The sequence below is a fragment of the Bombus huntii genome, chromosome 2, assembly GCF_024542735.1.
Source record: "Bombus huntii isolate Logan2020A chromosome 2, iyBomHunt1.1, whole genome shotgun sequence".
Taxonomy (NCBI): Eukaryota; Metazoa; Arthropoda; class Insecta; order Hymenoptera; family Apidae; genus Bombus; species Bombus huntii.
This window is the reverse complement of record NC_066239.1, coordinates 21,570,090-21,585,429: the sequence shown is the minus strand read 5'-3', so window position 1 is coordinate 21,585,429 and position 15,340 is coordinate 21,570,090. Positions and strand designations below refer to the sequence as shown.

At 42.9% G+C, this 15,340-nt stretch overlaps 1 protein-coding gene across 10 annotated transcripts in view; it reads left to right on the top strand.

Annotated features, from left to right (window-relative positions):
- The window catches only part of LOC126872886 (uncharacterized), a 186,479-nt gene that overhangs the window by 79,169 nt on the left and 91,970 nt on the right, over positions 1-15,340 (top strand). Inside the window, exon 2 of one of the 10 annotated variants that reach the window (XM_050633169.1) lies at positions 7,765-8,002. The exons of 7 other annotated variants lie outside the window; for them this stretch is intronic. In XM_050633169.1, coding sequence (XP_050489126.1) covers positions 7,971-8,002 — 32 coding nt within the window. In that variant the 5' untranslated portion in view covers positions 7,765-7,970. Of the gene's footprint in view, positions 1-7,690; positions 8,003-15,340 lie in introns of all 10 variants that reach the window. 2 more of the 10 variants (XM_050633150.1, XM_050633160.1) reach the window with 2 other exon arrangements.

Sequence of the window (15,340 nt, the reverse complement as noted above, 5' to 3'; positions counted from 1 at the left end):
TATTCGACCGCAGCCTCAAATTTTGTCGAGAATCGTGTGCCTAACTTTCACATTTCCTTCCGTTGAATTTAACTAGCCTGTCGAAATTAGTGGAACTTTATACGAGTGGCAACGCGAGTAGAAGGAAGAACCTTGCTCGTTTGATTCCCTTTAATTTCATGGAGGTAGGAAAGTGCAGGGGTCAAGATCCGCGAAGCCCAGGCGGAGACGACTTCCGTAGCGCGAGAAAACTCGTCGAATCAATGAACTCCTCGAACCAGTAACAGGTCGAACAAACGCATGCAAGTTGTCATTCTCGAGAATGTTCACCGGTCGTTTTTTTTTTTGTACTTTGGTTTTTTAACATGTTTAATATTTAATACATGTTTCGCGGAAAGTCTCAAAAGTTTCGTTTTATCGATCGTACGAATCACGTAACTGAACATCCTTGTTCGAAGTTACTCAATTCGATTTATGTTACTATTTTACACCGTTTCAAAGGGTAATAGAACACGGAACTCCGCGTTCGCTCCGATTTCTGCAATTTTCGTGCTCGGCTCCTTTTCTCAGACGTTTCAAATTTCAGGTAATAGCGAATCGATCAACATCGACAGTTTATAGTTCGTTGGACGAATCTTTCTTCTTTAGTTTTCCTATTAATTTTTTAATTCGTTTGCGAAACGACACAAGTCAAAAATGCGTTTTTAAAGTTCCCTTCCGAGTCTGCACATTTCCCGATATCTGCGTAAAGTTTAGCGTAAATCCACGTAAATTTAATAAAAAACGCGCGTTACGCTCGTTTACATACGTACGTGTTTTATAAATGCTGCAACAATTTTTTAACATCCTGTGGAATATGCGCCATTCGTATATTAACGATGTTTCCGTTTCCTACGCGATTCTCATTTCGTACATACGTTTTGTTTGCGATTTGCAAATTTCTTGACATTTTTCATCCTCGTTATTCGTAGCATAGAACGTAGTACAGATTATCAAACATGTTACCTCGCAAAATTCCTGAAAGTATCTGAAAATCACCGCGCGAGTTGGTCCACTCTTACGAGGGCTGATATCAATTGAAAGTTCGCTATAGTTTGAACCACCGATGACTGTATTCATCGGTGCGTACGTTAGTTTCACTCGTGAAAGACTCGGCGTATTTTTTCAGCGACCCAACGACACGGACGTTCACGCGTTCGGTCGCAGTTTGCCTAGCAGAAAATATAACGACGATAACAAAATTCTGGCGTATACACGAGTGCATATATAGACGCGCGAGTATCCAGGGACTTGCCGTATCAGCCGACGTGGTTCGTGCATTCGGTGATTCGAGTGACGTGTGCCATCGCAGCACAGCGCGGAGATTAGGCTTTGTGCGCGAATTAGTCGGCGAAAAGATAAGCAAGGAAGGGAAAATGGGCGAAGGTGAACGACCGGAGACGAAGGTTAAGCACTGCTATCGTAAATAAGCACGCTGCGCTGCTTCGCTCGTCGCTGCATTTTCCTCCTCTGATATTTGGGAAATGCCCTGTCTCGGTGCGGACGACCAGTCAGAGGGATCGCTGCGATATGCTTGCTTGCCCTCTCTGCAGAGTTGGGTGTGTCCAGACTCGAGATCTCGCAATTTTTAAAATAAATCGTTGTTGCGACGAAACAATTTATCGTTTACCTTTACGGTATTTCTATCGCATTTGTGCTGTTTATATATCAAATGTAGCTTAATACGCAATGCGAAAATTTGGAATATGCCGCAACTAATCGCAAATTCGATTCACAATTGGTACGACAAGAGATACTTTCGAACGATTTAAATTGTGCTTTTAAAACTATCGACGATAATATTATTGTTCATCGCGTTCCCGATAGCTTGGCGCAGCGCGCAAAAAGCAGGTGTCTAGACACTATCGAGCCATAGCTATATACGTCTTATTATGTACGTAGTCTTCTAAACTCGTGGCTTCCGCTAATGTTCTTTCGCAAAGTGCACTGTCCAGACTCTACACTCTAAAGTCTAATCTACGGTCTAGGGTCTAGAGTGTCGCTGTAAATTTTCATTCTTCACGCATGACTCTGGCTTAAGAGGACTCGCCCTCATACTCGACCACACACACGTGTACTTACGTACTCTCTAGGCTTCATTCAGCTTTTCTGACGCACGTGTCTTACGAATCTCTATAACCTATCACGTTCATTCTGAAAAACTCTCTCACACGGTGCTCTATCGTTGGTTCCTTGAATTTTTTAAAGAATTATTTCTCTCTTTGGGAGAAAAAAATTACCTACCTGGATAAGCGCACATGGAGTCTAGAACATTCGCTATACGCATGTCGTCGAAGGTATAGTGGCATGTACGCGCGAAAAGCGCAATACGTATTACGATACATCGCGAATTAATTCGATTGACCGACTATCTTGCTACAAGTTTGTATCTGCTGCACCCAAAAAGTACAGCGCTAAGGAAAGAAGAAGATACCGTTTACCTGGTCGATTTATTAGGGAGAAATGGGCATACAGAGAGCGGATTAGCTGGAAAATAATAACTTTTTTGCACCGATCATCGGTCGAATTCACGGCAATTGATCAACGTTTAAAGCAAACGCTCGTTTAAAAGGCAAATGCACGCGGTGCGGCCAGACTTTCGCGAGCACCGAAGAGCCGGATTTTTTTTCTTCGCGCTAGCGTTGTTCCTACGATCCGAAATGGATTTCACGGTAAAAGGGTTGGAAAGCATGATTCTAGCACAGAAGGAAGTTAGCAATGCAGAAAGCGTGTCCATACGGGATAAACGCAAATACAAGCAGTCCTCTTTTTTCCTCGCTATTCGGCATTCGTTTTTCCGATGCGACTCGTTCGCTACCTTTCAGCGATCGATTTCCTCGTTAATATGGAATCCAGACGAATGGTTTTCACATTTTTACAACTTTGAACTTTTTCACGATGCACGATCGATGAACAATGTGATTTTCTGGAAAATTGCAAAAAGGAAACGTGTAAACCGTGATATCTTACGGTTATCCTAGATAAGGTCATTTGTACAAAGCGTACAAAATTACAGTATATATTATACGGTGTATATGTATATACAGGGTGGTTGATAACTGGTGGTACGAGCGGAAAGGGCGTGATTCTACGCGAAAAAAGAAGTCGAAAATATGGAATAAAAATTTTTCGTTCGAGGCTTTGTTTTCGAGAAAATCGACTTTGAATTTTCGCTCGGTACGCGTGCGGTACGTTATAACGGATCTCACTGTAGATCGTTGTCTCGATGGAAAAATTAAAAAAAAAATTAAAAAAAATTTTTATTTTATATTTTCGACTTCTTTTTTCGCGTAGAATCACCCCCTTTCCGCTTGTACCACCAGTTACTAACCATCCTGTTTATGTATTATGTTTACAAAATTTGATATTTTTGTGTGGATCGGTACATTCGAACGTTAGCCAGACAATACCATCGCGAACGTCCTCCATAGTATCGCATATTTTGAGGCTAGAAAATCTTTACAAAACGAGAGTTTTTCCCCTGTGTGGAAGGATTACAGAGCTGGTAGTGGGATTGGGAGTAGAACATGGCGGGGACCAGACGTACTGTTGTTAGATAGGTAAACGTTTATTTACATCCGATTCTGCATATCGAAACGATGCTGAATCCGAGAGAGTTGTTTTTTAAATTGCGAAATGATGTCACGTTCATTCGGTGTAAAACACGATCAAAAACTTTCCTTGAAGTATTCAAATAAGGAAAGAATATAATTTGAATATGAAGCATAATTTCCGAAGCATCTAGCGAATAAACTTCGACAAACTAATTCAAGGGTAAAAGAAACTGCAGACAACGGACGTTGCGCTGGATGGACGAATCGTAGGGAGCTTCATAAATAAAAATTTACGGTAGAAACGATCGAAGTAAATTTGTTGCGAATCGCTGTGTGATGCAAGCGTGAAAGGAGGCAGTGGTTTTTGCAAAATGCAGCGGACCAGACAGGCCAAGGGCAGCGGAGAAGGACGGACAAGTTCAGGGATGTCGCGCGACACGAAAATAAGCAGATAAAATATTCAAGCTCCCAACTCGGAACCAGGCCAGGTTAATTCGAAAGATTGGTGAAAAATGTACGAGAGGTGCACGACTGGAACGATCACCTCTTTTTCGTAGTTCGCGACAGCCTGACGATAGCTAATTTGGAGTTTGCCGATTGGAAAAATCGAGAAGGTTGATCTTGCCGGACCTTGACATTTCTTCGATCTTCCAGGTTTTTCGGTGTCGTAGATATTTGTTTCATCACCGCCGTTTAGTCTCACGATGGTTTCCGCCGTGTTACTCGTTCTCCGAGTTTCTCGAGAGTATTTTCGATTTTGGATACTTGCAACACCTTTGTTTCTTCTCGAGGACTGGAACACCCTTCCGGACTCGTCGCAAGGTTTATTTTATTTTGTCACGCATGTGCCTTCGTTGAAAAATGGTTGACCTTGTTTCTCGCTGCTCTTTATTCGATGTGTTATCTTTATCTTCTTCTCAAGAATCTCTGCAAATCTCGTCGAGTTCTACGATACGGAACTCGAAAACTTGACGACGTATTCCGTCGATAAAATGGCTGGAAAATCGAAAACCCCTTCTCGTGGGAAGAACTAGATCTTTTACGAGAGAGAAATCTTCTATCTCTTGGAAGTGGCTTTGAAAGATCTTCGTAAAATTTGTAAACAGGGGGAATAGAACCGTGTCAGCCGGCTCGAACGACTTGGTCATTCAATCAGCGTCGTTCTTACGTCGCTACTTTATACCGGCTCCGCAAATATCGAATCGGTCCCATCGCACCGCTCGCCCACCCCTCCTTTCTATTCATCCGACCCAGCACCCTTGCTCTACCTCGGTCTCTCCCTTTTTTTCAACCAGGTTCTCTGTCGGCGTCGACATCGTCGAACGAACGGGCGGCTAATCGTGGCACGCGCTGCATAACGCGGTCGGTGAATTAAAAAGAGGTCGCGGTAGCCGGGGGCGCGAGATGTTGGCGTTACGTCACTGACCTTGCCGATTCTCCGGCCACGCCGCGCCGTGGCACATTGTTCTCGCGGTGTTTCCTCGTCGTGCTGCTTTTGTGCCGCGGGTTCGCACCGCTTTTTAAAACCAACCGTATTTCCCCGCGTAACAGCTGTTCCAATGTATTCGCTCGTCGAGCATATTGCCGCAAGATGTGAGAAACGAGAGGGACGCAGAAAAACGTTCTCACTGCTCTCTGCAGCAATGATCTTTTACGAGCAAATTTTTGATAATAACCATACCAGATTCTTCTTGGTTTGCACATATTGAAAATGGCCCGATCGTCTATTACTCTAACAATGCCAGTAGTTACGCGGAAAATGAACTTGTGCTTGCACGTTAGTGTAGCTTGTTATACGAACGTATAATGTAAATTTCGCAAATTAGACAGTTTGCAAACGCTCGAATTATATTTCGATTTCTTTGTGCTCGACTACTGTCGCATCGAACTGGTCATCGTGTCGGTTTTTTCCTTTTTGTTTGCAGAACGCAACGCGACGCGGAAACAACGCTAGCAATAGGGGCTTTAGTACTATTTCGACGATGCTGTATTCGTGGAGAGAGAGAAAGAGAAATGACAAAAAATCAGGAGCGTTCCGTTCCTGTCATTCGCGTTATACTTTCCTCTGTTGGATTTTCCTTTTACCCGTTCTTAATTGTCCAATTACGCTGATACTCGAGGCATTAACGACACTCGGCACCATCGACGGACCACTCGTTCCCCTTATTTACTCGCTGAAACGCTTTTCCTCGTGAAAGCGGCAATTCGATCTACGAGTACTCGTTTTTAGAAACGTCGTTGTTTGTAAATGAAGATATTCGTCGTGTTTTACTTCTCTTTCGAGCCGAACGTTTCGATATTAGGAAAGTCTAAAGCACGGTCGGAAAATTAGATTTGGACAACGAACTACGGAGAAATAGATTTAAAATCGTTTTCGTTCGCACGATGAAAATTTGATTTTTCACGATTACCGCAAATAATCGGTGATATAAAATACATAAAACGGATATTTCAAATTCATTTCGAAAGTTTCCTAAAAAGAGAGAAAAACAAACGGCGAAATGTAACGAATTCTACTTTTTCCACTTTCCATTTCCATCTTCAGCTTTTATTTTTTGTTAATTTTAGTTTTTCCGTGCTTGCCCTTTCTCTCGTTTCGCATTGCGCGAACAATTGCACACCTTTCAGAACTTTCGCGTAATTCGTCGCCGTCTAATTTGCGACCTGGTTCGTCCGTAGTCGCGTTTAGTTCAACGATTTTTAAACGCACGATGGAACGATGCACTTTTCGATCTTATTTTGTCTGTTTTTAAATACATTGCGCGATTTTCTTGTGGATAAAGCTGCGTGTTTCAGCATGATTCTATGGTTACACGCGTTTCATATGCACTTTGTACGTTCGCGCGTTGTTCTGCAAATGAACGTGTCTGTAATTTGCATATCGTATTCCGCTGAAGTATCGCAAAACGTTTTATCTCGACGAAATAGTTGTAATGGCATATTTGTTGTGTAATGGCATATGTTTTACGGCTCCTTCGGAATATTACGCTTATTTGCGTTTCCAACGATATCTACAATTTTATTTTTATACGCGAAGAATATAGGAAATGGTCTGCTACCGTTTTGCGTTTCACACGAATGTTACGAAAAAGTTCGTAACAGTAGAATTTAGTACCACTTGCTGTTGCCTGTGAAATTTAATTCGTTGAACGTACTACTTAAGAGGTTCGTTTAACGATATATCACGCAAGAATGTATCAGTGAGAGGAAAAAAGGTCACGGCGGAGAAAGGTTGCGTGGATATAAATTCGTTATATAGGAAGAAGCAGCGAGCTATGTACCGCGTCGCTCGCCGCGTAGCGGATTCACCGCTGGGAGTTTCTTTTGTGATGAAAGAAACGAGGAGAAGGGGCGGGAGAAGGAGAAGAAAAAACGAGCTTTAGATTGCGTCGCGAGAATGTAACGCGAGCTCGTGGAAAGCTAATAAAGCCTTGGAGGCGCGGAACTGCGTATGAAATTTTCTACCGTCTGTTTATGTTGGTGCGAGATTACATATTTCGCGGTGAGAAAAGGCGGAGGATTAATTTACGATTCTTTCTTTCAAATTAACCGACCAATTACCAAGCCTCGTCGTCGCGGAGAAAGGAAGAAACAGGATCGCCGATTCGTCTAAGAAACAGCCTCGGTTCAAAGTAATTTTCTCGATATTTACTTATTTTATTTGAATGCTCGAATCCCTTAGGCTGAACGTACCGACTTCCAAAGAATTTCCAGGCTGTTTCGTACGAAAAGCGAACCGAAAATCCATTTTCGCCAGGAGCAGATGTCCCCTCGGTGCGCTTGATTTTGACATATAGAACTTCGAGACTACTAATCGCGAATATACGTATTCGATTTTTATTTTCGTTGTTGGATATGTCGTGATACTAGTTGGATTTATAGTCGAGATTAGAATCATTCGCCGGCTTTGTAATTTTCGTTTAAAGTTATTTGCTAAAACAAGATCAATTCGATTCATTGGCGATTATTACTTGTCACTGTTCGAGAACGATCTACTATTCCTATTTTGATCGATACAGAGACAAACCGTAACTGAAAATGTTTGCATTTCTCCAAGACACTGAGGCTACTTTAACGAAACGAAGGTGTTCGTCCCAAAAAGTATCTCTTTCAAATAGATGTAGGTAGAATCAGGCGCGTGGCATCTAACAGTTTCGTTTTACACGTAGAGTTTGTGCAAATGCAATGGCAGAGTTCCTATTCATCGAGAAGATTGTCTATAACGTTCATAATGAGAAAACTTGGCGACAAGTCGCGAGATTCGTAAACGAATACGCGATTCAGGCGTAGTTTGGTGCGAAAATGTAACGAAAGACAATCCGGGGTCGGGTGATAATCGACGCGAGTGAATCGTCGTGTGCCGCGAGCTTTGTTCGATGTGTCAGACGTATCGCCATCATGTTCACGTGCCTGTGGAACTTCTTCGACTGGTAAGATGCTCTTTTCCATTGATATTAATCGTAGTTAAGCTATTTCAATTTCGTAATTAACGGCCTTTTGCATTTTTATATTAACTTTTACCTACGGTACGACGATCGAATAGCGACGAAAAATAGTCCTTCTGACCCATTATTATTACATATTACGATTCATCCCTGATCAAATAAAGCCAGATTTCCGAGTTAGGCGAAGAGAAGAGACGCGTTTTTGTCCCTCATCAAGATCCTTTGTTTGTCAACGAAATATTGACCCGAAATCGAACGACCGCCGCCTCTATCGGCAGGAGCTTGCAATTTCAATTCCGTTGTAACCGAGGATCGTTTGCCGACGAGAGTCGGTCAAATATTTGCAACCAGTTACACCGGGCTGTGAGACGGAAACGGCGACGATTCGTCAAATGCGTGATTCGTGCCTGTATAAATATCTTTCCTCTCTTTACGAATCCTTGGTTTCTTCCTTTCCAAGCTACAGCGTTCTGAACGGCTATAATTTGAAGTAGCGAACAGGCTACAATCTACGATGGAGGCAGTGTACGCGTGGCTCGGTGAGTCACGATGTGTACAATGCCGCGAGATTGTATAGAACGCCGCGACTAATTCACGCAACAGTTAATAATAGAATCACTGGAGCGGGTGCCGTGCAATCTCGGCCCCGAACTTTGCTAATTTCATTCGAAACGTCTGTTTCGAGTCAGGCCTACGGATTCGTAACGAGTTTAAAAGCCATTTCAAATGATGTTTTCCAAATGCTAAATGATTTTGCCAAATTATACGTATCTGTCGTTGCTGTGTAAGGTCGATGGGGCGAAGACGAACGAACCCATCGAATCGATTACCCGATTGAATTTTTTCTAAAATATTGAATATATTTCTAGCATTGAAATTGCACGAAAGCTTTCGATTTGTTGGAAGATAAGCGAAGATGATGCGAAATATCAGAAGCAAAACGAGGTGTAGCTTTAGACTTTAAATCGAGTCGAGTAACCTTATTTTGAGAATTCCTCGAGACACTGCGATTGGATCGTTCGAAAGAAGAAGTGATCGAGGAAGAAATTTAATTTTCGCGAAGTAAATATATCGCCGTTTAATAAGTTATTTTAATAAGTTATCGCGATATTTTTTCCCCTTTTTTTAAATCATGCGATAAATGTTATTCGATTTTATAACGTTCAAAACCGTAAATTCCGATTCGAATTTTTTTTAAAAAGTGTAGTCACTTTTTAACTAACTCGTTACAGAGGTCGCGTATGCGTTTAACGCGTGTAACTTTACATCGAATAAAAAGTATTGGAAATAAAAATTTACGACATTTAAAATTTTATGCTTCGTGACGCCTGTATCAATTTACTCTGCCGAGATGTACAAAAAAGCTGTGCCACGATATTTCGTAGCTTCAATTTTTTAGTGTTACGATATTGGGTTTGGACGATGGTCAACGATACCAGGTAGTCGATAATCAACTGACATTATTTTTAAAGACTCGTAAAACGCATTCGAATCGAATAGTAAAACTGACACGCGAATCTCGTGTAATTTTTGCAACTAACCAAACGATCGATCAGCTTTCGCAGTGATAATAACTGTAACGAACAAAGTTTTATACTTTCTAGGTTTCACTTGCATTTTCCCTTCGATCCGTTTCATCGCTGGCATCGTTGTTCGTAATTGCGTCGAAAATCGTGGTGGTCCCTGAGAGGAACGCGAGCTGGGTCGATACGTTCGTCGCTTCGATATTTCTTTCGGTTGATCGGCAGGAGCATACCTTTCGAATCGAGCTTCCTCTTTACAGAGGCAATCGATAATGGCAGGCGATTCGAAGACTGCACTCTTGCCTCTCTTTCATTCCCGTTCTCTTGTCGCTGCTCCGCGTTGCTATTGGTATTCGTTGTTTCGAAGAAGAAAAGTTCGACGTGACAAAGAGGGATCGTGCGTACGACCAGAGGAGCACATTTTTTCGAATAAATTTCTAACACGCGCAGCATTTCATCCGGGTGCTTCGCGAAACGTTTCAATCGAAATTCCGTTGGTCATTCACGGGGGAATTTAATATTTCCCGCGTTTGCTTGAATCATGCCTCGAAAAGACAAGAGCGAAAGAGGCACTCGATTTGCCAGCATTTCTCGTAACTCGTGCTTTCTGTTGAACATCGTGTTCGAATTTCAACGCCAAGTGGTATACGTTCAAAGGCGAAACGTTTTCTGCTTCGATCTTATCGCGCATGTCGATGATTTTTCAAACATTGTAAAGTTAATTATAAATAAGTAACGCATCCTATATAGGTCTTCGAAGTTTTCGTACGTCTTTCTACGTATTCGTACGTAACTGACATTAGATATGGAACAGACTGGTTGATTCGGAGGATCGGAGGATCGAAGGAAATCCAGCGGTGATCGGGAGTTAAAGTGACGGCATTTAGCAGAGAGAATTCCAGCGGAGGTCGAAAATACTCCGGCCGGGAATTGCGCGAGGATTCAGACACCGACGATCGCGTTTCGTCGAGCGGCCGGAATTAAAATAGGACTGCAGCTCGCAGATAAGAATTCCTCTGCTGGTTCCCTATTAATCTCGAGGATCTGCGGAACAATTCGGAATAATTGGCTTTCGTAAACTATATAGTCGGAAATTTAAGTTCTTCTTTCGAAGCTCGCCCCGACTACGAACAATGAACAACGAAAATGGAGCATCGACCAACGAACCTATGTCGCGGAATAGATTTCGTTTGGGATCGCTGTCTTTCTTATTCGCCGGTGGAGGGTTTTAGATTCAAGTTCCTTTCTCACGAGCCTCCTTTACTTCGTGGCGGAATTCTAATTTATCGGTCTGAAAGTTGAATTCCGAGGATTAGACCGACGAACAATGTGTTAAATTTCTAATCCAATATCAAATAATCTCAGTTTCGATGAATATCGTTGGTGAAAAGGAGAGCGTGACCGTGATTCCTGCCAACGAGAATTCCGAACATTTGCATAAGCGCCACGAAACACGTTTAAAATATATACATACGAAATATACACGCGTTATTGTCTGCAGTTTAGCTATTCTGGTCAAATACTTCCGCGCGATTAACCCGACTATTCGGCGTCAGTTCGGAAATTACTAGAAATGCCTGCTCGTCGTATAGTTTCCTGTTAAAAACAATATCGTTCGAAGTAGATTTGAAATGCCTCGAATTTACCAAGTATCCCAAAAACACGTCTATCAAATTATTTCACTCGGTCATCGTCTTTTTTCGGGAATAGTTTAAACCGGTTAGGTAATTCGATTTAATTAACACGAATCTCGTCCTCTGGAACAGAAGCGGCGAATACGTTGCGTCGCGTCGGTCGATACGTATTCGATCTCGACATTAAATTGCTAGATTCCATTTTGCATGGAATAACAGACGACAACTGGATCTTTCTGCGCGAGGATCGAAAATCTAGAAGAATTCGGAACGATCGTACCCCGTGCCGGGAGAGTAGTAGTGTCGACGTGGCAAGTAGTGGTAGATCGCAGCAATAGGGGGGTCTCGCAGAAATTCGTTCTCGTATATTAACCGCGTTTCTCGTATATTAAGATGATTAATTTCATTTTTTATTGTAATCGAGTTATTCGTGAATTATTCGAATTAAGGCGTTTAGAGGTAGGAGTACAGCTTTAACGCGTAACGTGACATCAGCGATATGACAAACGAGATAGCGTAGAGACGACGCTATAAACTTAAGAGGTTATCTTGTATACTGTTCGTCGGTATTCTGTACCTAGTGTCACCCCAAGAATGACGTTATTATCGGACGACGCAGAAAGAAATTCCACTCGGGGACAATTCTAAGACTTCGAGGCTCGCGTTATCTTCCGAGAACATTGTCCAAAGATTCGTCTTTTCAATGCAAGATCGATTATCCGATGTCTTCGAAAGCCTACCAAGAGTCACGTTAATATAATTTAATATCTTTGCCGTGTTGTCGCGAATCGTTATTAGTATCGATAAGAATAGAGCAGTGGTGTTTTCAGACCGGCCTACATATTTTCGTATGTTTCGCATATTCGTATCGTTAATCGTGAATCTAGTACAGGATACGAGTTTGCGTCATCGATATAATTATACAATTATACTTCGAAGCGAAGTGCATAAGAACACGTTAGACAGTTTTCAGGTGGAAGTTCAATTATCCAACGAAGAGCAGATTTAATTGCGGTTATCGGCAGTATTGGAAATCGGTTAGCGCCGCCGGAAGACGCTTCTATTAAATAAGATCTCGTGGATTCTGTTAAGTAGGATCATCCTATTAAAGCATTCGTTTCACAGCGTTGCCATTGAAACGTAACGGTAGGATAGGAGAAGTTTGGTTCGTTTCTTGCTTCCGACGCGTCAATTTTGAACCGAGTTCCACCGTTTTAAATCGTCTTTTAGAGTTAACCAGTTCGACAGATTTCAAATAGCACGGCGACATTGAAATATTTTTCTTACTTTAAAGTCCAGCTAAAAATTTCTTCGACGGATCCGGCAACCAGAGAAGCGAAATCAACCCGACCACCGTTCGAAAGTGCATTCCGCTTGCTTCTTCTCCTCTCCTTTATCTCTTTCGTTACGTTTAACAGTTTCAAAACTAGAATAACAATAACAATTTCTTGGCTTTTATTCGACGCGTAACAACCAGTGACAAAGAGAGACGACGATTCTCTGCACAAAAGATCGTAAAAGGTCGAACGAAAAAAGAGCGATATTAGTTTCGTTTGTCTGGCGCGAGAGCCAGGAGCTAGTGACAAATTGCGCGTTCGCTTTGGTTGGTGTTCGCTTTCGCAGCGAACGAGGCGTGGAAAAAGCTAGGGAAACAATCGGTCGGTGGGCTCGGTAGCGTGTCAACCTATACGATGAATTTTCCATTCCACCGCAATACTATATCCGCGCGATTCCCTCGTCGCCGCGTAACGCCCCGCGCTTCGTGACGTCTATCGGTTGCATTAGCATCCCTCTGAAATTTGCATATCGCGTCGATGCTGCCTACCTCCCCGATCAGGCGAACGCAATCCATTTTCGTGTAAACATCGATTCGAATGCAACCTCTTCACAGTGAGCGTGTTCATTCGTGCATCACCGCGTGCTTGTATTTACGTAATTCTTTGTTTAATTCTCGTTTCCTGCGATTCTTCGGAAAAAGGAAAGAGAGAAAAGAAATCTCGCGCGAATGAAACCGACAGTCGACGAAATCGTTCAACACGCTTGAACAGGAGATCGACCGAACAATCTTCAGTTAATTGTAATTGATGAAATCGGTTGGAAGGCATCGTTGAAAAATGGTTGAACGCCAAATTCTGTTTCAAAGCGACGCAACATCTACGACCATATGGCGATGAATTAACAGAATGAAAAACACATATAAGCGTTTGACGTGGTTAAAACGCAAATATCGGGTTAAATTATATAGGAAGCGTATGCAAGCGAGATGGAAACTCGAGAAAATTGACATACTCCGACGCGCAAGATGCCGTAATTAAGCGGCTACGCGGTACGTGGCTGAGGGAACGATGGGGTGTCGTCGAGGGTTCGCGTATCGCGTTTGGCAAGATAACAAGCTCCTTAGCTGCACGCGCGTTCCCCAGCCGCGCTGTTCCACGGGCAAATTCAATTCGCTCTGATGAAAACGCGCTTTCGAAAAAATATCTCTCCTCCGATTATGTTACGTAACGTTGGCTCGGTTATTTAATTTTCGTGGTGGTGGTAAGCTCCGTAAGTGGTCGCTGTAGCAATCTTGCGCGGTTTCGTGGCGAACTGTGTAAAGCTCGACAACTCCTGTTACATGCAGATTTTTAATCCTTTCGCTGTTAAGGCCAATTAAATAGTCACCCGTCGTTAAATCTTGGCGTTCGTTGAATCTTGAGAGCGAATGTTCTTGCAGCCTTTGCGCCGTAATAATCCCGTAAATAATCTTTACGAGAATGTCACGATAGCCTGACGAGATACACAAAATTGTACGTGTAATACTTTTAGAATTCTTATCCTAATATTATTCCAGCGTACATATCGTAATATACAATGAAATGTCAGAAATAAGATTTAGCAATTAGTAGTTTCGTTATACTGGCTATAACTTGGTTTGACGGAGGAAGAAAAGCGAAAAGAACTTGTTACTCGCGATATCTTTAGCTCTTTATATATCGAAAAAAAGGCTGGAAAAACGAGTTGCTTACGTCGTTACGACTTTGGAGGGGGGGGGGGGGTGGAATATTGGCGAAAGCGGATCCGCTGAAACCGTCGTCTCGGCGGAGTTCGCGAAAGACTTCGACCACGCGTTGACCAATAAAAATTTCATTCGATGAGAAATTCTGCGCAAAAAGCGGCGTAATTTTGAATCTCGCGGGACGAAGCTGCAACGAAACTGAGACGTGCATAATGCAGGGGCGAACGTGCAGCTGCGAATCACGCACGATCGCCCGGAAGCGTAAACTCTCGTCTCCACGGGCTGAAACGGTTCCGCGAGCTCTGAATTATTGCGTTAACGTTGTCGAGACGGAACCACCAAGATTTTCCATCGCGGATGAATGGCGGTGAAGCGAAGCGCGAACAAAGCGGCTCGTTCGCTCTACATATTCGCCGGTTACGCGGAAACTCCGTTGTTGAATTTCTGCTTTACGGGCCCCTGCAATTGGCTCTTGCCGTTTAACTTGCTTGGAAAACTTGGAAGACGGAGAGCGTGGCCCGAGAATAATTTTGGAAACCTGTCGCCACATCTCGAGGAGCGGTGGGTTGCTCCAGATTCCTATTTGACAACTCTTTGTCCCTTTTCTGTCACCGATGCCTGGAATTCAGAATCCTCTGTTTCACCTTATTTTACACAGTGTGGCGTAAATCGTATCTTATTAACGCTGTAACATCGAGACGCCGTTATCGCAATTCGGCGTAAGCATTTGCAATGTCGACGAATCTGCCCAAAGAGAATCGGATATTACGGAGCATCGAACGTTCTCATGCATATTCGTATTCGTACGCAGAATTATCCTAATAGAATTTATCCTTTGGCCAGAGAAAATCGATCGAGGATTCGGTCGTTTAAAAAAAAATCGAACAGGCGGCGTTCTATCGAGAACGAAAGCGACTTAATCAGAGTTTGATTAGAACTTAGAACAGCGTGTACGGATATGTCGCTTTGAAAAAATCGATCGGCTTTTCACACCAAAGCCGAAGCTCGTAAACGCCGTCGATCGGTCGGAAACCGCCAGGTGTAAATCCAGAAACCTCGAGCCGACGGCCCAGCTGGAAAATTGCCCAAACACGCTTCGAAATTTTGAACGGGCGAACTTTTCCGACGAGAGAAAGAGGGATTCGACGGGGAAGAAGCGACAGCCGCT